General features: G+C 39.5%; 1 protein-coding gene and 1 long non-coding RNA gene across 6 annotated transcripts in view; one reads left to right on the plus strand and one right to left on the minus strand.

Annotated features, from left to right (window-relative positions):
- The window catches only part of macrod2 (mono-ADP ribosylhydrolase 2), a 397,243-nt gene that overhangs the window by 251,477 nt on the left and 123,240 nt on the right, over window positions 1-22,526 (plus strand). For all 5 annotated transcript variants that reach the window (XM_051427541.1, XM_051427549.1, XM_051427511.1 and 2 more), the window contains exon 6: window positions 18,765-18,886. In XM_051427541.1, coding sequence (XP_051283501.1) covers window positions 18,765-18,886 — 122 coding nt within the window. The remainder of the gene's footprint in view (window positions 1-18,764; window positions 18,887-22,526) is intronic.
- Window positions 1-22,526, minus strand: part of LOC127378621 (uncharacterized) — a 281,992-nt gene that overhangs the window by 171,944 nt on the left and 87,522 nt on the right. The window lies entirely within an intron of this gene.

Here is a 22,526-nt window from a genome sequence, read left to right on the forward strand (position 1 = left end):
TCAGCTTTGGGGCTTTGGAGTGTAAAACTCATCTGTTTACATCATTTATCTTGAAATGTACAGGCAGGCCGACAGCAGCCTCGAATTGCTGTCCATCCTTTAGATTCTCTCTGTCTCTCCAGTCAGGTGTGGAGAACTATTTTCAGCTCTGTCTGAGCGGCAGCACTGATGTGTGCAATGTTTTTCACCTGCTCTTCATCATTTCATTTCATATCCTGAGCGGTTTTGCTTTGAAGAAGTGCTATCTGGCTGATGTGTCTGTGTGTTTTTGGCTGCTTTGGGGTGGATTTAAGAGGTTGTTTTTATTTTTTGTCTCCCTGCTAAAAGAGAATCCTCTCGGCTTTTACAAGCCTTCTGTTCCACACGGTCTGACTGCCCAGACGTACCTGAATTGAAACCAGTGTTTGTTCAACTGTTCTTTGATACCTGAAACAAAATAACGGTTTTTCAAAACTTCTATGGTACTGTTTGGAGGGAAAAGGTTCTGATAACACGAATCTCAATTGATTCTCCCAGGATGATGCTATGTAGAACTGTAAAACCTGGATTATTTTGTGAGTTTTATGCATATCTCTCATTTTTTCATTCTCTCTTTTTATTTCTCTGTTCTTTTCACGATTGGTGGCTCTTCGTGTTGAGTTTAAAACTGAAATCAGATGGTGAGGCATATTTTAAAGGTCACTATGGTAGTAGTAGGCATCTGCTGGATCTGGCAGAAAGGGAAACCTGCCTGCGTGCTTCCAGGCTTCAGGCTAAATGATTTCTCTTAGCTCGGGTGAAACTGATGGCTGATTGCTTAGCTCACCTTGTGCAACTTGGAGGTAAAATAACATTTCTCCTTAGCCTACTGTGTCTTCGATCCAGCACTAAGGTCCCATGGTAATTTCTCTTGCTCTCTTGTGTATGCGTCAGCTAAAACAGCCAGCCTGTGCCATTTATTGTGCACAACTAACAAGTTCTCTTACTCCTGACCTGTACTCTGCTTGGGTAGAGACCACACATTGAAGCTCTTCTGCCATGTCAGTCTAGCATAGTACCCCAAATTATCTCATTAAGCCCACATTTTTGTGAAAGTAAGATAAATGTTCATGCAGCATGTGGCTCTGATTGCCAAAATACTGAAGAACAAGAGACTGTTGTGCAAAAGGCTGCACTGCTGTGAATTATGGGGGCTGGGGGAGGGAACAGGGATAACCTCCCGTCCATCATGCTGCTGCACCCAGGCCAACGCTGCTCACAGTACTTGTGTTTGACCCAGCTTTACAGGGCCTGTGTTTGTTGAACATGTGGAAACATCAGCCTGTGTCATCAAAAGCTAACCCTAAAGTGCACTGTGCCATTAGTAGCATTAATGCAGGCCTGCTGAGAGATCTAGCGGCACTCTGTTATCTCCTGTTTGCTTTCATTATCTGATGGCTCTGACCGGTGAAGCTGGGAGGCCAACAAGTTGCTGCTATGCTTCTCTTCACCAAAGACTAGACCACTCCAGCAAATGTTTCCATTTTACATGATAACTTCCCACCCAAACTCCCTCTTTGTATTATGTTTTTTGCATTTTTTTGCATTTGTTAATGTACCCTGTCTGATGGCACGGCCAGATATCTAAACCACTCCTAGGAATGGGGAAAAGAACATTAATTATCCATTGTTTAAAACTGTCACTTCAGCATTTTTGAAAAGCCTGTGCAAAGCGATGGCAAGGTCAAACTCTGAGTTTAGTATAGCGCTCAGAAACAGACCCCATAAACGTATATATTTCAGCATTTCCCATGCCACTAAAAGGCAAGAGTTTATATGTGCTCTACTAAAGGCTTCTCCCTGGTGAGGCATTTCTGTCGGGGGTAACAAAGTGAGCGTATGCACAGCGTGACACAGCCCTCAGTGCAGGAATGGCTGCATCTGTGATAAATACACAAGGCAAACAAATTGCAGTAAAGCAGGTGGGGAGCCGACTGATGCTACGCATGACCTTGTGTTTTCTAGACATAAACCATTGCTAAATTCAGCAGTTCAACAGATTTCATTTACAGCACTGCTGAGAGACAGATAGACAGAGAGACACAGGAAGCAGTGTACAGAAAGCGAGACTGACGGAGGCAAAGAGAAAAAGACAAAAAAGGAAGGAGAATTGAAAAACAGAGACGGCACTGGGCTAGGTTCCAACACAGCACCTAATGAGATTTTACTATACCATCAATCCAAAGCATCAGAATCCATTGCACGTGTACAGTACTCACTGTGTGGTAACTTCAGCTGTATTCCAACATGTTTGATCTATGCTGCGCCATGTAGCCATATGTTAGACTTTGAGTAATGTATTCCCATAGGAGCATGTTTCTTAGCTTTCGGTCGCGTTGCACAAGCACACATTCAGAACACTGTGTATGTGTGTTCTCTGTCCTTTGAAGTATTATGTGGCAGGTGTACCACTGCTAGGTAGGTGCCTTCTTTTTGTCGAGTCTTCCTCCCTGGAGGAGTTTGGTCACATTTCTTCCTCATCCACATGGGGCCCTGAAACTGTCTCTGTGGGTGTTTGGAGCGAGGGGTGAGGAGGGTTGAGAGAAGAGAGGAGTGTGAGAATGACCTCTATTTATTTCGATGGAGCCCTCTCACAGAACTTGTCAGTGCTGCCTCACGCTGATGGGCAAGTTTTGACTCTGTTGTAGATAATCCATCTTTGTATGTGTGTGAGTGCATGGAGGAGTGTATCTTACAGGACTCAGGTCCTGTGAGACTGCACTGGCTGGATGGGTCCTTGTCACAGCTTTTTCAGTGGAGGTACCTGAAAAAGACACAGATAAGAGCCTGCTCTGGTGGCCCTCACAGATGGAGCTGTAATGGGGCCATACCCCAGTTCTACCGTCTGAAGTCTCTAGGAAAAATAGGACCGCCATAGTCATTCTTCTGTCATTTCAGGGAGGTCATACTCTGAACTAGCAAAGTGCCCACAGCTGATGCAGAAAAAGATATAAGATTTTTCTGAATGCTGCTATTGTGGTGGGCTGGCAGTGGTGGTTCGACGGGTCTCTGTGTCACTTTCAGACAAGAAGAGCCCAGTCGTGACTCCCAGTGTGAAGTTTGCAATGTTGTCATACCTCTGTTTGCATAAGTTTCCTTTTCATCTACTTACTGATAAATGCACCAGTGCTGTGAAAATTAGCGTTTATTGTTAAACTAGTGAAATTGACAATACATTCAGATTTTCTCTCTAAAAAATGCATGAATGGTTTTGCTTCTCTTAATGTGTCATGAAATTGTTGGTCAAAATTAGATAATACTATGTAGCTGGAGTGGTAATCTTGGAGAAAACAGCAAACATCGAACTGATTAGCTGCATTAAGTCCCTCAGGCCCACATTACCCAGGCAGCTGGTTCAGTAGTGAAGAAGATAGTTTGTTGTGATTAGTCTTGTAATTAAACTGCACAGGCTATGAATATGAGTAATGAGTGGCACCCTGGATGTGAAAGGAGTTGATAAGTGGGCTGTCTGTTTGGTAGAGCTTTGGGCTGACAGGAACCTCAACGCTACCCGTTCCTGCCAGAATAGACTGCAGGAAACAGGAAAAGGGCTGACCCGTCTTGTTTTGACTCAAAAGTAGCTCTTGAAGGTCACTGCCCACTACTTCTATTTTAATACACACTACTTAAGTTATTTTATTGTAGAAAGGACATGTTTTTACGGTTCCAAAAGCTATGACTAAACAAATCAATAAATTAATAAGACATCTTTTAAAAGAAAGCAAATGTGTGTGATTTGCTCCTTTACACTCTGGTTATTTACGCAAAACTTGTATGAAGTATAAAAAGCATTGTTATTTATACTGAGAGGATGCACAAGTACTTTCCAGAACATGGCCAGATTAAACAACCATTTTACATTCACATGAATACAGGCCTCAGTCAAGCCCCAGGGAGAGAGCAGCTCTTTCAGCATGAGATGATGCAGCCCCCTGCAGTTTTTTCTTATTGCAGCCTTGTGAATGTCAGCATGTTAGCAACTGTCTGACAATTTTTTTTGATATGTAGTAACAAGATTTTCAAAGGCCTTGTGGCATTATCATATTACTTTGAACTCCAAAAATAAGAGAAGGAAAAAAAAGTCCTCCTTCTCAGTGCTTCAGGGCCACACTTGCCAAGATTGTAGAGTTCATCGTTCATTTGAAAGAGCAGAAGGCCAAAAGTTATTATCTGATTAACAAAAATATTTATTTTGCTTCAGGCTATAATATAAAGCAAGTCCTTTAGAAGCAAATGGCACCAAAGAGGCAGACAGTTGAAGTTGAAGTTGAAAGCACAATAAAGACTAAATCTAGTGCATCATTTGATAATTTTCAGCTCCAGTTTATTTTTGAATAATTGTATTAGTTGAACAAACTAATTTGTCATTTTGAGTTGTTATTGTCTAGATCAGGGTTTTTTATTTCAGGTACCCCTTAACTGATATAACGACAGGGAGGGGACCCCTATATATTGTATAAAATTGTGTTGCATTTTAAACTGGGCGTACAATAATGTGTAGGGCATGTAGTGCCATGTATAAACATACCTTGGTATTGTGCATACAATAATAAGCTATTAAAATTATAATTATTGACAGATTCACAATATCACACAGGTTTTGTGCCTTTTTCTATAATTATACATACTGTATTGTACTGTACATTGATCCATATCCACAGTAACTGTGACTGCATAATATTTGCGGAGAAACTCAAATTATCCAAACTCACAGCTTGATTGTTGGTCCCATGTCTGCTGTGTGAAATACAGTAGTGCCGAACAATATTTACTCCCATTTCCCAACCCTTACTTAACCAAACACTGCCTTGAATGTGGCTTTGTAATTAATGTCATTAAGATAATTTAGAGAGCGTGTGCCACATGTTGCTGGAATGAGAGCGTGCTTAATCTTTCCACCCGCAGTGTCTTCCTCCATCAAATCCACGTTGGGCGCATATGTCTTAATTGAAATGACGGGTAATAGCATCTGTGAAGGCCACATCACTTTCAGAATACCTGCAGCTGTGCCTCAACAACTGTGTGTATGTGTGCATACAACTGTGTGTATGTGTGTATAAACCTCACTGACATTTGAAAGATTCATGAAGCTCAACTCACCAGCTCAAGGACCTGCTTGCACAAACCCCCGTAGAATTATGATGTACTGCCCCGGCTGTTTGGTGCCCTAATCAGAGAAATGATGAGATGTAGTTGAAGTCAGGTAACAACATCACAGTCTAATGCTCGGTGGCAGAGATGAAAGGATATATTGAAACTGTATTGGGCTTGTTTTGTATATTTAATGCAAAACAAACAGCGCTTTAAAAGCAGGTTCCTTGTTTAAGCTCTTCCTTGCTGCAGGAAAAAAGGCAACTGAACAATAAATATTGTAGATCCCGACTGTATGATTGTGTAGATTACATCTGCCTGTTGAATTCAAATTCAGGCGACCTGCCTGTAGTTTTGCCAGTCCCATCAGAATCATCAACAGCACATCTCAAAGGTGTTCCTGAGGGGGGGGGGTCCATGTCGTACAGGAAAATCAAAATTGTATTTTCCTCACAACATGAATGTGGTTGATGTTACCCAGCAGGGCTGCTTCCTCTTACACACACAGTGTCAGTGCATGCTGGTTCTGAGCTGCATCACCACATAGCCATGTCGTGCCTGCAGAGACACTACAAACAAATTGAGACCTGTGGATGCAGAGTAAGTGAGACGCTATAGTTGTCGTTGAAAGCTAAAAATGGACTACATTTCCCTTTGCTCACTGCAAGTAAAAATTTGCTGAAAAGAAGCTATGTTTGTTTGTCAGTAAAAAAAATATCCTTTCATTCTCTTATAATCTTACATATATAGGTCATAGGTGTTTTGTGTGGATTTTCCTAAATTAAAACACAGCATGCATCTACGTTCTTTCACACTCATATTTCTAACCTTATCGACTCATACAGTATAATATATATTCACTTGACACATGTATAGACTGCTACTGTACATGTCAAATTGTATTGTCTTGGCGTAGTCTTTAAGTCTACAAATTGTGGGTGCACAAGTCGTTTTGCACACCCTCAGTGTCGCCTCATGCATAACAAAACTACTCTCATATTCCCATTTTATTCAAAACATTCAGAAGGTGCTTTGAAAAACTGGTAAAAGAGCAAGCAGCAGAACTAGCGAGCGCTGTTGAGAGCAGTGTCACCTGGCAGCTCATTCAAGCTTAGAGGAATGTTATAGAAAGCCCAGAGCAGTGGAAACAGCTGGCAGAGCTGCTCATTGACTTTCTCCCTCTGTCTTTACTCTGGGCCTGTCGTCCCTGTAGACACTACCAGGGCCATTCTTACTGCATGTGTAGAGCAAAACAATCATCACACCCCCAATGTTCTTGTCCTTCAGTTTGGGGCAAATGCATACTCACTCACACACCCCTCACCTTCTGTTCAGTACAGTAAAGCAGTAAAAATGTGTGCCAGCAGGCTGAGAGATGGCTTTCCAATTAAGTGGTCTTTTCTTTCACTAAAAGAGCTTCTTGACATTTGAAAGAAGCACTGTATTGTCCCGTATTTCATGCAGATGTGAGTGTGTGTGTGTGCTGTATATGCATGTTTCCAATGTGGCTCTGGAACATTGAAAAATGTCATTGTAACTTACTGGGCGGCGTAATGATTAACAGTATGGAGAAGCACCGATCAGTCTCTTCATGAAAATGTGATACGTCACTCAAAGGGGTCACCTACTGTCAGCGGAAAAAATTGTACTCAGCATCCTGTACGTCACAAATTATTAATTTATGTGAAATGTACAGCAAGATCCATGCATAATACATATGAGTGAAATTTTGGTTATTCTTGTTCTGTATGAACTCATTAAATAATTACTGTTCACAATGAGCAAAAACATTCCTGTGATTTTGCGCGTGTGCCTGATGCTCTGTCATCATCCTTCTGTTTGTTTCTTGCTCTTTACCCCTTAGTCTGTTTAAGTGTGACAGAATCTCAATGACACTCACAATGGAAAAGCTCTTTGAAAGCCAAGTGTATGAATAATCACTAAGACGCCCTTAATCCATTTTTAAAGAAGGGAATATTAATGCACTAACAACTGTATCTGCTCGGCATGCGGAAGATGATTCCAGGTCTGCAAAAAGCCCCCTCTTTCAGACCGGAGCTTCAGTGAGCGTTAGGGGATCACTCTGCACTCTCTGTCACCATGACAACGCCATTTCCATGTCCGAGTGGGTGTACACACTTCATTTAGTAATCCTCAGCGACCAACATGGGAACAGCTGTGTGCATGCTGAGAGGGTCCGGGCTAGCAATCACGCCAAAATACACTTAATTACTGGAAATGTGGTGACTCTTGTGGGTATTATGGAATTAAAATTTGAGTTGCAGTGGCTGGCATCTACTGTATACAGTACATAGAGTTTCATTGGGAAGTAAAGTGTACTTTTTCTGAATTGGCACAATCATACTGTTTTTGTTTTTGTTTTTGTCTTGCACAGTCCGTAAAAGGAACACTAGGTTCACTGAGATATGTTGAGATGAGAAATACAAATACAGTCACCTGATGAATGTTAAAATCTGTTACCACTAAGCCATCAATTGGCCATTAGGGAGCCATGTTAATCTGCCTTAAGTGTCAAGACTTCAACTCTGTCACCCTCAAAACAGTTTAGGCAGTGATGCTGAAGAGACAGAGACGGTATTAACTGTTTCTCACTGTCTGTTGGGTCAAGTGGAGGTACAACATTTTCTCAAAGGAACAAAAAACAAAATTAGTCAACTTTTTCAATTTAAAACCAATGCAATGAGGCTGTTAGAGCTAGCTGTAAAATATTTTTGACATCAACCAAAATCAAATGTCTGCTCCGATTCATAATTGAGCGTACTTCACTGATCAGACAGTTCCTGATTTCCTGAGCCAATTTTATGCTGTAATTTATTTTGTAGAACAACATTTCTCATACTAAGGTATCATTTTGTTATCAAACCATCCGAGAGCCCACAAGACCAATCAGACCACAATATCCTCTTTACATCTGATGCGCGCAGATGGCAGTGATTCCAGTCAGCATATTAAAATATCAAAATTAAATTAAAATCTTTCCCATATTTAGTCTTTTTAATTTTATTTGATTATCCCAACTTCCCAACTTAATCTCTGCTTTCTTGTTTGTTTTTGTTTACTGACATTTGACACTACTTTACTTAGATACATATTTGAAGCACTCATGTTTTAGTCTTTTCATTTGTACTTCTACTAATCAAAAATTCTGTATTATAATAATGTTGTGTAATATTGTTTTACAGGACTATAACTTCAAAATAATTTCCTAATAATTTCTAATATTTCCACTAATTATTTGAAGAATAAGCCACAATGTTCAATTGGTACACCTTAATTTAATTAATCCCAATTACTGTAACCTAGAGAGTCTTCTTGTCAAATCAGATCAGCTGGATTTGGTTTGTTGACAGTCAAGCCAACAATTCAATATATATTAAAAACATTACGGACCTGTAAAATGAGGCATAACTTAAAGGAAAATTTGAAAGAGGCTATTCTGCGTAATGAGTACTTTAAACTATGATACTTAATTGCGGATAATACTAGTAATAATACTAGTTTTGCAGTTAAAATTATTTTCTGTGCCAGTATTTGTGGATTTGCAAGTAGATGGTGAATAAAAAGAGAATCACTTAACAATAAATAACCTTACTATAATGTAGAATATTACATTTGCACCTGAGCATTGAATTGTGAATACAAAAATATCCCTAATGCCGTATTCATACTGGCTAAGCATTTAAACAATCTGACACATGACCAGAATTATTATAATTTTACATTTGAATGTATTTATTTAGTACATCTAGAAAGTCAGTCAGTCTTAGTGTCAACATTTCCAAAGCAACAGCACAGTGGTTGAAAGAGCCAGCAGAAGAAGTCCATAGCTCTTTGCTCCTTGGCACATCTTCAAAGTGCACTGTAATGATGACAATGACAACAGGTTCAAGAGGAGGGGTTAGAGGAGCCGAAGGAGCTGGAGCCACAGCAGAGGCTGGTTCCTCCAACCTGAACCTTTCATTATTATGCTTTGTGCCCTGGACATCAGTAATGCAAAGAAGTTCAGGGCATGTTGCAAGAGTAAGAGGAGGTGACAACCCAGCCATGTGAGTCACTGGACTGAAGGTTGGCTATTCTGGTAGAGCCAGGTTCTTGGTCAAGACACACTGCACTGCAGTAAAAACCACAGGTGGAGGGGTCAGTAGAGCTGGAAATGCTGGAACTGCAGCAGAGCTTATTTCTGTGGTGGGTTTTGTGTCCATCTTGGCACTGGGCTTTTCATTCTCATCCTCCCTGGCCTGAACTGTAATAGATCGAGGTTTAGCAGGGAGTGCCAGTGGAGCAGCAGAATCTAGTTCTGTGGTGGGTTCTGGGTTCTCCTCAAGGCTAGGGTTCCTATTGCCATCCTCCCTGACCTGAATGTTAATGGTTGGACGTTCAATAGGGGGTGTCGAAGGGAGGGGTAACCGCAGCAGAATCTAATTCTCTGGTAAGTTCTGAGTACTCCTCAAGGCTGGGCTCCTTGGCCAGAACCCTAGGGCTGTTGAAGGAGCTGGAACTGCAGTAGAGCTTGTCTCTGCACTGGGTGGTGGTTGTTCCTCAGCCAGGTTGAAAGCCTCCTCCACTAGAATGGTGGCAGGAGGCTCAACAGCTGGTTTCAGATGAGCCAGGACTTTTGGGCTCTGAGGCTGAAACTGTCTCAAATCTGTCCAACTGCAACATCAACAATATTACTGGATAGCACTGGTGCAAAACTCTTGATCCTGTTTACTAGGACATCATGTGGGTATGACTGTCTAAACTTTGTTAAGATAGACAGGACCATGTCTGGAGCACTGGAGACTTGATCTAAGCCTTTAACCCCAACAGACATTTTGCTGAGTAGCTCGGAAGGCATATTTAAGAGGGGAGTTGAGGAAGCACCCAGAAGCCCTGTAGGACTCTGGGAAGAACCTTTGTTACTCCTTCTGGACAGACTAGTTTGGTTATATCCTGGTGCTTCTCTTTCAGGATCTTGGCGTAGTCTTGGGCCAAACTGAGAACTTTAGGATGTAATTAAAATAATTGTCAAAACCCTTATCATAAACATATTCAACCAATTGTAATTTAACTGTTGATTAATGTGACTCAATGTGACTGAAATTTAGGAGGTTGAGTGAAGGGGCATCTTGGCTTCAAACTCAGCATCCCTCATTTTATTGCAGACATTCACTGCTCATACCGGAAACATGAAATTAGATAATAATGTAACAAAGTGCAAACTAGTCTTTTCAAGATTGTAGTCTTACCAGTGTCAGAAGAGACAACAGAAGTGTTATCTTTACTGTTACTCTCTACTTTATTAGAGTATTATTAGTGTGACATGAGCCGGGTTCAAGGTGTTTGTATGTCTGTATGCGTCTTAGCAACTCAGTTTTATCAGCAAGATTTTGCTCTGCTCCAAAAGGAAGACGATCATGTCTTCATCTGTCACCTGAGGACTGATCTGGTTTTCCTGCTGAAGCCTGAATAGTTCCATCAACAGTGTAATCTAAAAAACATAAAGGAGATAAGTAATCTTTAAGCATCATAAGACAGAGTCTATCATAATTTATTTGGCATTTTCTATTGGTGTGGACTCGGAAGGGTAGTAGGTTTTACCTGAGACGTATAACTGCTCATATTCCAGCAGCCCAATCATATATTGGTGTGTCAAACAACACATTTAAAAGACATAAAACTATGTTACTTCTAGTTTTACTACTTACTGGATGTTGCACTTTCTGGTAGGTCACCAAGGAAATGTTTTTTGCAAGTATCCTGTTGTTAAATAAAGTGCAAAGTCTATAACCACCCTTAGGACACTACTTCGAAATTATGCAAACATAATCTATAGTTTGGTCATCACAAGCCCAGTTAATGGTAACAGGAGCTGCCATTTGTTAAGTTCTAGCATTTTCCTACCCAGTGAAATCCTTTTACAATATTTTGCAGTAAAAGTATTAGGCTGGTGATAATTTACAATTTTCTTATTATCCACAAATCCCATGAAAAGACAAAAAAACAGCAATTAATTTATCCTATTAACACTTATTCCCTGTGAAGCCAAATCCTGATGTTTTTTATTCCTTTGTGCCACAGAGCTCCATTGTTGAAGAAACCAATAAGACAAATTAATGATCCTCACGGTGCACTAGGTTACATGTTCCTTTTTTAACTATCAACAAGGACACTTTGATGATGTTTGATTCAATTCTACATACGTTGTTTCAGTGCCTACTCACTAAAAAGCTACAATGCATTGTTAACTCCTCTTTTAGAAATGTATGCTAAAGAAAAAACTAGTAACTAATTTTAGGAAATTAAAAATGAAACTTTAAATTTGTAACCTGTTTTTAAAAATGTAGGTCTTCAGAAGGAGCAAATGGACTTGAAACCAGGGTCTCCTTATTTTTATCCAAAAGGAGGAAACAACGCTACCAAAATACATAGTCGCAAATATATTAGAGCTTTGGTACAAAGTCTTGGCAGTTTGGGAAATGCTTAACTTTAACGTTTTCAAGGTTAGCAATATTCTTTAATTTGAATATACTCCTTGAAAAATGCTTGATTTTCACTTATCTACCCATCCATTATCTATAACCACTTACCCTTGCAGGGTCACATGTGAACCAAATATCTTTTTAATATTTGAAATGAAACAATCCCATCATCATAATTGTTGTCTCCTGGCATGCTCACTTGTCATTCATAGCTGGTTAAATTCTCTGTTGGTCTCTTTCTCTAGAATATTAGCAATCATTAAATAATCGGGATTGAAAAATACAATCAAAGTTGAATTGAACAGCTTATTAAATAAACAATGACAATGAGTGACAATACACTGATTGATTGACCTGACTCACTTGTGTCAAAAGCTAAGTTAATTTACTAAAGAAAATGTTACTACTCATTAACCCTGCCCAACCACATACCCCCTTTTTCTCTCTGACTGTAGACTCGTCTCGTATTTAGAGTTGCACAGTAGGTGAAGAGAAATCTAAACTGGGTGCAGGATTGCTCTGTACTGTAAATCTACACCACAGTTGTTGGAGCCCTTGTGTTTACATAGGTGGATCCTCACCTGCCAAACTGTAACATGCCGTGTACCACTCTGACACACTGACAGTGAGTTACATGTAGACATGAAGGAAGGGGAAATGCTTGCGATCCTTTTCAAGAGAGATGCCATCTTTCATTTTATTTTTTATTTTTTCATGGGCCATTGAACGCTTTGAAGACACAGCTTCATGATTGACAAAAGATAGACTTGTCCTCTCGGTTCACAATGACTGGCACTTATTTGCTGTCATGTTAAGATGTGTGGAAGCAGTCATTAATTCAAACTGGCATGCCTACAAAAGTTAAAGGATTGATGCTTTATTTTGACTGGTTGGCAATGCTAAACAATGTTTAACTAAAACATGAAATTATGGAGGACTGAATTTACTGTAGTATATGGCATTAATGAAAGTTGCTTAATACCATATTAGTCTTACTACTGCTATTACTACTGCCGCTACTACTACTACTACTGCAAATGAGAATAATAGCAACAATAATAATGATGTGCCTTAAACTGTCTTTATGCTTCATTTAGTTTACAGTTAAAATAAATGTACTCTTAGTTTGTGATTTTTTTAGGTAAGCTGACAGAAAACTACTGCTGCCCACGTTGTCTATCAAATGTTTAATTAAAACATTTTTGGGTGTGAAACATTCTTGAAAAGCTTCAACCCATAGAGAGAAATATAGCAATAGATTTATGTGTGCTTCATTGTTGAATTACCCTTTAAATGATACTCCCTCTTCTGGTCTCCTGTTGTTTTGTTTATGATTTTTTTTTGGGGGGGGACAACAAAAGACATTCAATATACATGGCACACAGACAAGAGATTTCAGTGAGTGCTGTGTTACTTTATTGATCTTCTTTCTTCAATTTGCTCTGATGCATTACACTAAAGTCTTTTTGAATCAAGTCTTACAACACCAGACAAGCAGTTGTTGCACAACACCAAGCATCTTCTCATAGATGTAAGAAATCACGTGGTTTCATGCTATAGTCAGCTGCAATCAGTTTCTTCAGGGACAATTTTCCTAATAGACCCAGCGCTCTTTGTGATGGTGCTTTTACTGATATAATTATGCAAATAACTTTTTTTTTTATTAGGAAACTATGTATAACAATGCATTTAAATTACTTCAGCATTTTCATTGTGCTGATCCACCCTTAATAATGAGAGTTCGTCCCTGAACTACCTCTTGACTTTAAAACAATCTGAAAACAGCCCAGTCACAACAGTGAAATCAACAGTGCAGTACCTAAAATGCAGTCACTGATCTTCAGCATCAGTCATAGAACTTTATAGGGACATTTAATTCTACCAGCAAGACCCTCACAAACGTATAAGCCTACAGTCCACTCTCCATACAAAATCTAGTTTAACCCATAAAAAGAATGACAGCATTTAGATTCAATTTTGGCCGAATTTCTTTATGGACTGTAAGTCATTATGTGCTATGTTGATTCTTAAGCATGGGAGATAATTGCCATGGGCAGCATGAAAGTGGTTTGATTATTGTCTGCTGGCTCTGTTGAATTATAATAGATCTAAATGAGGCTCCCATATCCACATATCTTTGGTACTAACAGTTGTAACAGTTTTTCGCAAGAATGGGACTGCTCAGGAGCGGTACAGTTACCGTGTTCAAGTATTTTCAACCTTCTGAATTGTTATTATGTGGAATGGTAAAGCAGCCTCAAAGTCAGTACAGGCAAGTAAAAATGAAAGATTGATTAGGCTGTGAAGTGCTGGTCCCTCTGATATAGCACAGCATTTCTCTTCTAAATGAAGTCTAGATATTTCAAAAGATTTTTTAGTTGCTAAGAAAGTGGCGTCTTTGAAGTGAGCATGTCCCCTTGGTAGTTATTCAGCAGAGGAATATTTTAGTAGGCTTATCTTAAGATGTTCACACACGTGCTCCACAGTTGGTGTGTTAAGGGGTCATTTCGTGTCCAGCCCATCCCGAGAAGACCAGGCTTACTGAAAATCACTTGCCATGAGGAATTATGTCGGTTGGGATTTGTTTTATTTTTCATTTTTTCGCTTTTAAGAATGGTCTGAAATTGAGTCCCCATTTGATATTTATATTACCTTACATAATGCAGTTGCACAGTGCACAGTAAGGCCCATGCAATTTAGAGGAATATGTCAAGATATGTTTGACGTCTGAATAGGTCTACATTAAGAAAATATATCCCACACATCCCACATCACATTTTTCTTTTAAGGGTTCCCTATAGTAGTATAGTTTGGTATAGTGTTCTGTAATGTCTGGACAGGAATTTGGTGTCCACTCTGCATCTCGAGCACAAACAAAATTAAGTTTAGGTGCAGTTTTAAACCAACAGTTACTCCTTGAGGTACAGTTTATTAATGCAGATTTTGCTCTAGGAAGCCCCATTACAAAGGTTAAAGCCTTAGAACTGGATCAACTATTGATCCTGTAACACTCACACACACATGTAAGCTGGGTGACTGAACCGAATGTAATGAGTGATGTGTTAAAATTGTGCAGTTATGTTAACAACTTACCGTCACTATTGTCAGTTAGTGCTGGTTTCTCATGTATAACAGTGGCAGAGCAGTTTACTGTATTGGTTTGGAAAACAACACTATTATGTTCAGAATAAATGTTTTTCTGGTTAAATAAAGATTAAATTTAGTCTAATGTGAGAGAATTAGTCTTGTACTTGCACTTCAGTTGTTATTATTTCCCTCTGTTCCTGATGGGTAAACATTTGACATTGCCTTTGTACCTGCCCCAATAAACATGACACTCTGCCCAACAAACTAAAGGAAAGGATAAGTCACACACACTGGTGCTGAGGGCATTCAGACAAAGGCTACATTATGTGCATTTGAAATTCTCTTCTGTATAATGGTATCCAATAATGCATTTCTGCTGTGATTTCTTAACTGTAGAAACACCAACACTGGTCTCTATAAGTGACCTCGATGCATATGCATGAAGCTGGGTTTTTGCTTGAATAGGATTTGAGTAAATGTGACCAAATAATCTGTTGGCACAGTAGTCCTGAACAAAAAAGATAAAAACAACAATTTCCTGTTCATTCTGCAGTTTGTTACGTGTTTCTCCATTTCAGTGCTTTTTTATTGACTAGCAGAATTGATAGGAGAAAAGTGTGCTAATCATGGCACATTAGAAGTCTCGAGCAGGCCGGTATAATGCATGCACTGTGGCGCATTTCCTCCATTTAGGATAAAAACGACTGACCAGATTGTCAACCATTTTAAACACTCCACTGCATCCCTGTTAGAGTAGTTTGTTGCTAGTAGGACACCTGCCCATGCTGAGTGGTCCTAGTAACAGAGAAGATAAACATCCAAACATATGCTGAGGAAAATAAATTGTTCATGTTTCACTGGTTTGTGTTGTAGGAAGTAGAATACAATGCAGCGTGTAGCCTTATAGAGTATAATAACAGGACAAAAGACAATATCAGTCTTATTAAGGTATTTGATTTGGTCCTAATTAATTTGAGGGTTAACCGAATCATAATTTTACTCTTATAGAAAGAATAAAGCTGTGAGATTATTTGTTCTTTTCTTTTTTTTTTTTTTTTTTTTTTTTTGCAGAGCCTAGGAGCTCATGCGGACAGAAAGCACGGTTTGAATGGCAATCATCAGTCTTTGCTGGTTCAATTGTGTTACTGACCTTATAGCCCCAAGCAAGAGACCACAATGAACAATTCCAGTCGAGATATTGTGAGGAAAAACTGCTACAAAACATAGCTTGGAATGGAAGCTCATTAACTTCTTGTGGAATTGGCAAGGCGATGGGTCTTGAAGGAGGTGTGTGCAGTGGGGATTTTGATAAGAAGAGTTCTGTTAAATTCCTTAATGACTTATTTTGTATGCTCAGAGCAAACTGTGCTCGGCTGTAATTTAGCCTCTGTAGTTCCATCCTGTTTCTTTACAGGTAAATTTAGAAGTGATTGGCTTTTTATTTCCTTGCCATTGGCTTATTTCCTTATTTTTCTATGGTGAATTCGTCTTTTCAGGTCAGGGCTGCAGACTTTTTGCTTTTTGTGTGAAGATTTGAAATTTTATGATATTGACTGATTAATTTCCCTTCAGCGAAACAAACAAGAGCATCCCTTTAATGTATTTCATCAGGACATTTCTCTTGATGTTTTCTGCATCTGTTATCAAACCCCCGCAATCATGCCCAAGTGCAAGAGGGCCGCTAGTAATCTTTTCAACCCCGCTAAGATAGAGATTTATGTTCCTCTTGTACGAAGGTTGCCTGGAGATAATGGTATACATGTGTCAGTATGTGCTTCTGAGCAAGGCAGAAACACTGATACACTGAAATGTGTCTGTCAGCTAATGGATGCAAATAATGATAAAAGCTGAGGGTCCTACCAGGAGACAATGATGATAAAGACCCACGTTGGATGGATTATGTGCCAGAGCTTTTCAAATTCTTATTGCAAAGAGCATCTTTATGTAATTTATGTATTGAAAAACACTGCAGTCATAAATAACCATTTCCTGAGTCTTCAAATGAAGTATTTTTATGTGCTTGGAGGGAGTCCTAACCTTTGGGCACATATCTTCACAGTTAAATTGCCCATAGCTAATGCACTACACTGACCTGCCTGTATTTATCATATAACTTAACTAATCATAATTATTATTTTTATTTCAGTGTAAACACGCAGAAGATTTTTTAAGTAATGCTCACATGTCTTCAGAAAATTGTGATTCAATAAAGTTGCTATAATTTTACAGCAGTTTAATGCCCGATAATGCCCCATTGCAAGTAATCATTGGATTTTGTTGTATTTAGAGAATGACTGCCGTTTCCTTTAATGATAACAAATAATCTCAGTTCCTCCAAGACCAAGGGCAGAGAGGTCATTTGTGTTTCCAGAGATACTGAAGCAGCTGCCAGAGCGTTTTAGAGTGCTACAGCAACTAACTGTCCTTCCTGTAATATTTACTTACAAAGTGAAATGTATCTTTCACCTTACAGAAACACAGCTGTATAAATATTTATTTAATGTGTGGAAGTGTTGAGGATACGAGTGGAGACATAGGTACTGGTGAGATAAGAACTATTTAAATTTTCATGAATTCACCAGTAGTCTGGTTTTTGGCGCTTGCCCACACTTTAATTGGCATGTTGCCTTTCTTGTAGTAAAGAATTTCATGAATTATGCACGAAAAACAAGTTACCACGTGTCCCATTATAACCACATTGTGCAATGCAATTTTCGACCTGCTATTCTGGAAAAAGACAATACTTCAGAAAGCTCCATTCTCATTACAGCCCAACCTCAGCTTAGCTAGAGATCATCCAAACCCCTTGTTTCTTACCTCTCCCAAACACAAAATCTCAGCTCTTAAGCAACACCAGTGAGAGCCACTTGATTATAGTGGTTTCTCATGCATTTTATCATCCTGACCTATTAAGCAACCAGACATACAACTGAGAACTAAATTTAATCTATAAATGATTTATGGTCAAGTAGAGTAGTAACATAGCTTACATTTATTCAGTGAGAAAGCGAGGCTAAATGTTTTAGATTATAAGTAAATGGTGAGGTTAGGTGTAAGAAAACATATGAGGTGACTGCACACATTTTGCTGCTGTGTTTTGTTTGCATGTCCTCACCTGAACCGGGTCTAAATTTTTAGTATTCATACTTTAACAGGGTTTAATATTTTAGCGCACAGAAATGGGGACTTGATGCGTTAAATTGCAAATGTATGAGTCATAGTTGATCCATATTTAATGGGCCATGAATTGAAATTTACCAGCCAATACTGCTGAATGGAATAGCACATTGAAACAGTCTGCTTTTGAATAAACAGTAAAACATTCAATCAATCGTGGTTTTGTAGATTAAAAACTTGATAACCCTTTTGAGGTATTATCAGGCGTATCAATTTTTTTATACACACAGAGAAGTCATGTTTATGATTTAATTACTTTTTACTTTGTAACAAAAGTCCTTGCAGTTTGTCTGCATAAATACAACACCTGTGGTGCACCTCTCTGGAATGCTCTGTGGGTGATGCAGAGTTACCTCTTGTATATTGATGTTGACCTGTCCTGTCCAACAATGAGAAGGCCAAGGGTAGGCAGGCAGAATGCGGAAGATTATGTTTCTGTCAAGTCACTGCTTAGATTCTCTTATTTTCTTGTCATCACTCCTATGATTCTATTAAGAAGCTGCATTCCCTAGTCTGGCCAGGCCAGACAAGGAGACCGGTGATTGACAGGTAAAGACATTACTATGCGAAGGGAAGGAGAGTACAGGGAGAGATATGAATATTTGAGTAGATGGCATAAAAGAATCTTGTAATTGATTTTCTATCTAAGCTGCCATTTCATTTACTGAATAAATGCATTCATTTCAGTCAGTGGGTTGTTCACGCTGTCCCCATTGTCTCATTGTAAAGACAAACTTTATCGTATTTTGTATTTGATGGTGATTTTGCAGATTCTAAAAACTGCTCAGCTGCATGGCAGACAGCTAAAAGGTTTTGTACTTATCCTTGCACTACATGGCACCGCTAGAAAAACTGCCAACCATGTAACCTTGCTAGAAATAAGCTTTGTGTGTTGTCCCCCTCTGACAGATGTGATCCACACCGTGGGTCCGGTGGCCAGAGGTCATGTGGGCCCTACCGAGACCAATGACCTCACCTCCTGCTACCAGAACTCCCTCAGGCTGATGAAGGAGCATGGCTTGAGCACTGTGGTGAGTACTGTACGCTACCACGTTCACACTCATCTGAGGAGAAATGTGCCTGTGTTCTGTGCAGCTTGAAAGAAAGAAATTATATGCCTCTGTGTTTCTGTTTGACAGTGAGTAAGCCTTCAGTGAGAAAAGCTGTGTTTGAAAATTTTTGGAAATTTGGAAAAGGTACAAGAACAAAAGGATTTAGCATCTTTCATTTTAGATACAGTTCTGAAAAGCCTTAATCTTCTTTATTTAAACAAAAGCAACAGAGAACACAACAAAATGGTAATGTTTCATGTTTGTCAAATGAAGGCTTTTCATGTAGACTACTTTGGCTTATGATTAAATGAAAGGCAAGCCTTTGTATCCACCTCTCCATATTGCACATATAATAACTGTGCAGTTTTTCCTCAGTCATTGTTTGGGATACCATTTTTAGGTTAGAAAACTATGACCTTTTTTTAAATTATTAGTATTTTCTTCCTTAAAACCCTGGAAAAGCACCAGGTTTATTGTCCTGAATGTGTCTTAATGATTAGGGCTTTAGATGAGAAAATCCCCATGCAATCCACAGCTGGCAACAGCCAATAATTCACACAGCTTCTAGCCTGTTCTGGACCGTATGTTACAGTCTGGTTCGTGTGATGTATAGATTTGCCCTGCCCACACAGGGTAAACAAATCAGTATCACACCAAATAGCCACGAATCACATTTTCAGCACCAACCTACTGCCCTGCAGCCTCATCAGAGGCCAATCAATAGAAGTACTTACCAACAGAGAGATGAGACATAGATGAGTGCCAGTTTCATTAAAGATGATTGTGACAAATTCCTGCTCTGTTGATGACTTATTGTGAGAGCGACAGACACCTCTAGGTAGCAATTAAATGGCTTGTGAAGCCAAATGACTGAAGTTGGTATGGTAAGTGTTTTGAAGTTCTATCAAAATCAGGAGCATACCTGCTTATCTTTAAACTTCCCTAATAACAGTTGCATTTAGTAAAATATGATGAGCTACAAGCATGGCATTACATTAGAATGTCATTTACACAATAAAATTATTTACCCTGGTGTGCTCAAGGCTTTATGGGCAGAGGAACGGCATGCTCTACAGCAGTGTGGCCCCTTAGGCCTCACTGCAGGAACCACCACCAGCTTGTCTGTTTTCATCCACAAATGTTCCAATCCTTTCTTTGTTTCTGGCACATTCCAAAGATTTATTTAGTTTAGGCCTATCTCTTGATTTATTTATCCAAGAATCCATATATTTATAAGAAACAGAGTTTCTGTTTTTCCTGGGAGCTGCTTGGATCCTGTCTAATGTATTTATACAGCTGCTCCGTGTTGAACAAGCCTTCAGTGAAAACAGTGGTGTTCTGTGATTGACTGGCCTTGTTGGATGAGCCTAGTCATTACATTATCTTAGCCACAGTCCATTTCGTCTCTCCTTGCTGCAAGGACAACAGAAAGCCTTTTTACCAAAAGCGAAAGGGAAATAGCTGTTTCTTCAAGCAAGGATGTGGCCTTGATTTAGTTTTACTCTAGCCCGCCTTGATATGCAAGACTTACTTGAAGAAAGGCTCCAAGGGTTTTCTGGTCCTAATTCTTTGTTAACAGACAGTCTTGCCTGGTGCAGAGCACAATGAGTCCAAGTTTTTGGTTAGCTGATCAGCTCTAAGCTCATTTTGACTCATCTGAAAGGGTCTCACTATTAGCTTTGCTGTGTGAGAGAAACAAGAGATCCCACCGAAGACGGGCACCCCGCCAAGTGGGTCTACAAAGTGGGCAAAAGAGGGGGGCTACATTTGGGAATCCTAGACGACTGGCTTCCTAATGGGGATTCCAGGGCATTACAAAGGAATAGGAGTCAAAACAAAGCCTAACACAAAATAAACTTGAGCATGAAAGATTAAAAAGAAGCAGAGCTCGGTAGTTAATCCCTGTTTCTTAGAGCTCAAAGCCACCCTTTAGGCTATGAAACAGAACGGCTACCACAGTCGTATCATCAAAATCTTTGTGATTGTAGCATGTCAAGACAAAGAGTTTACAGGGAATAACCACTGAATTTCAGGACTGAAAATGCATTTCCTTTACCTTAGGGCAGTTCACTGTGTATGACTAAACATTTGCTGCAGTAGTACCCACAGAAGGCAGAAATTAGATGGAAGAGCTTTTCCTATCCCTAAGTGATCAGTGTGCACTGATTTACAGCTCTACTGGGACGGAACTGGGGAATATGGAATAGGCAACTTAAGGCAATTCCTGGCTGACTTTAAGGGTTGTTTCTGAGTTTCTAGATGTATTCATACTATTACTATAAAATAAAACTAATTTGGAAATAACAATCTGAATGAATATCCTTAAGTCCATAAATTCTTCCTTGTGGGGCAGCTCAGACAGTGGATCATGGGGGCATTAAAATTATATGAATTAATTATGATTTCTTTATTTTAGTTTTAAAGGATAATTGGGTAAATTTGTGAAGTTATGTAAAAATGTCTCAAGCAGGCCAGAGAACTGAATTTTTAATTTATTTTGTTTGATAAATTGTTCTGCGTGAAGTGTTGCATCGGATTAAATAACCACCTCTACTCAAAATTGTATTTAGCTTATTTTTATCTAACGGCTTAAAACTCGTGCTTTGTCATATTAAGCCCATATTGGCTGAAATGTAAAGGCAGGCATGAACATTTTGTGTATATGACTACCCCTGACCAAAGGACAAACTAAGTAAAGGATGCCTTTCTAAGCCTTACTGATGGCCTTCAGATGAAAAATGACGATCAACCTGAGCCAAGAAACCTGCCGTTTAACCCCCACTCTGTAGTTGAAAGCTATCTGGAACAGTGCAGTCTTTCACTTCCTCACTCTGTCTTACTCTCTGGATAAATATCCAATGGCTGGATGGCCTATTGAGTTGTGTTTGTCAAATCATTTGGCTGCAGCACATCCTGGAAAGCGATAGCTTGTATTTTGCCCACGTGCATACAAACACTGTTTTATATGTATTGCATCTTCCTTGGGCATATGTGAATGTGCCTATGTTGTTGCAACCATTTTTTTTGCTAATTTGTTCTCGGCCTAGAAGACTGTTATGCTTCTGGTTTTTTTTTTTTTTTTTTTTTTTTTTTCCTTTTTCGCTGCGGCTGAAAGAGCAGCAGGCTGTCACAGCTCCCTGGGCTCTGACTGACCACAGCCCACAGTCAGGATGCCAGCGTTGCCGGCTGAGCTCTGCAACATCACACAGGGGAGCCATAGGGGCTGTGCAGCCTGCGAGTAGAGTTGCAGCACTGGGATGATGAGCAGCACATTGTGAAACAGCCCCCTCCTCTGCTCAGTGCTTGTTACACTACAGTATGTTATTTGCTTCCAAAGTAGGCTCAGGTGAGGAACCAAAGAGGAAATATAGCTAGAAATATGGATTTTTGGTGGATTGATTCTAGACATGAATTGTGATAATAACACTGCCTTCCTGGCCGATAGGAGTGAAGATGCTCCAGCAGGCTATCAATATTTGCTTGAGCCAGGACATATTAAATAGGTCTCATCATAGTGGCTCTGATATACGGAGCATGCCTTGTTATTGTGGTCTATTTGGAAACAGCTGAGATTGTTGGGGAAACTCGCTACTCAGCAGTACCACATTATTGCATTCAC

The sequence above is a fragment of the Dicentrarchus labrax genome, unplaced genomic scaffold, assembly GCF_905237075.1.
Source record: "Dicentrarchus labrax unplaced genomic scaffold, dlabrax2021, whole genome shotgun sequence".
NCBI classification, from domain to species: domain Eukaryota; kingdom Metazoa; phylum Chordata; class Actinopteri; family Moronidae; genus Dicentrarchus; species Dicentrarchus labrax.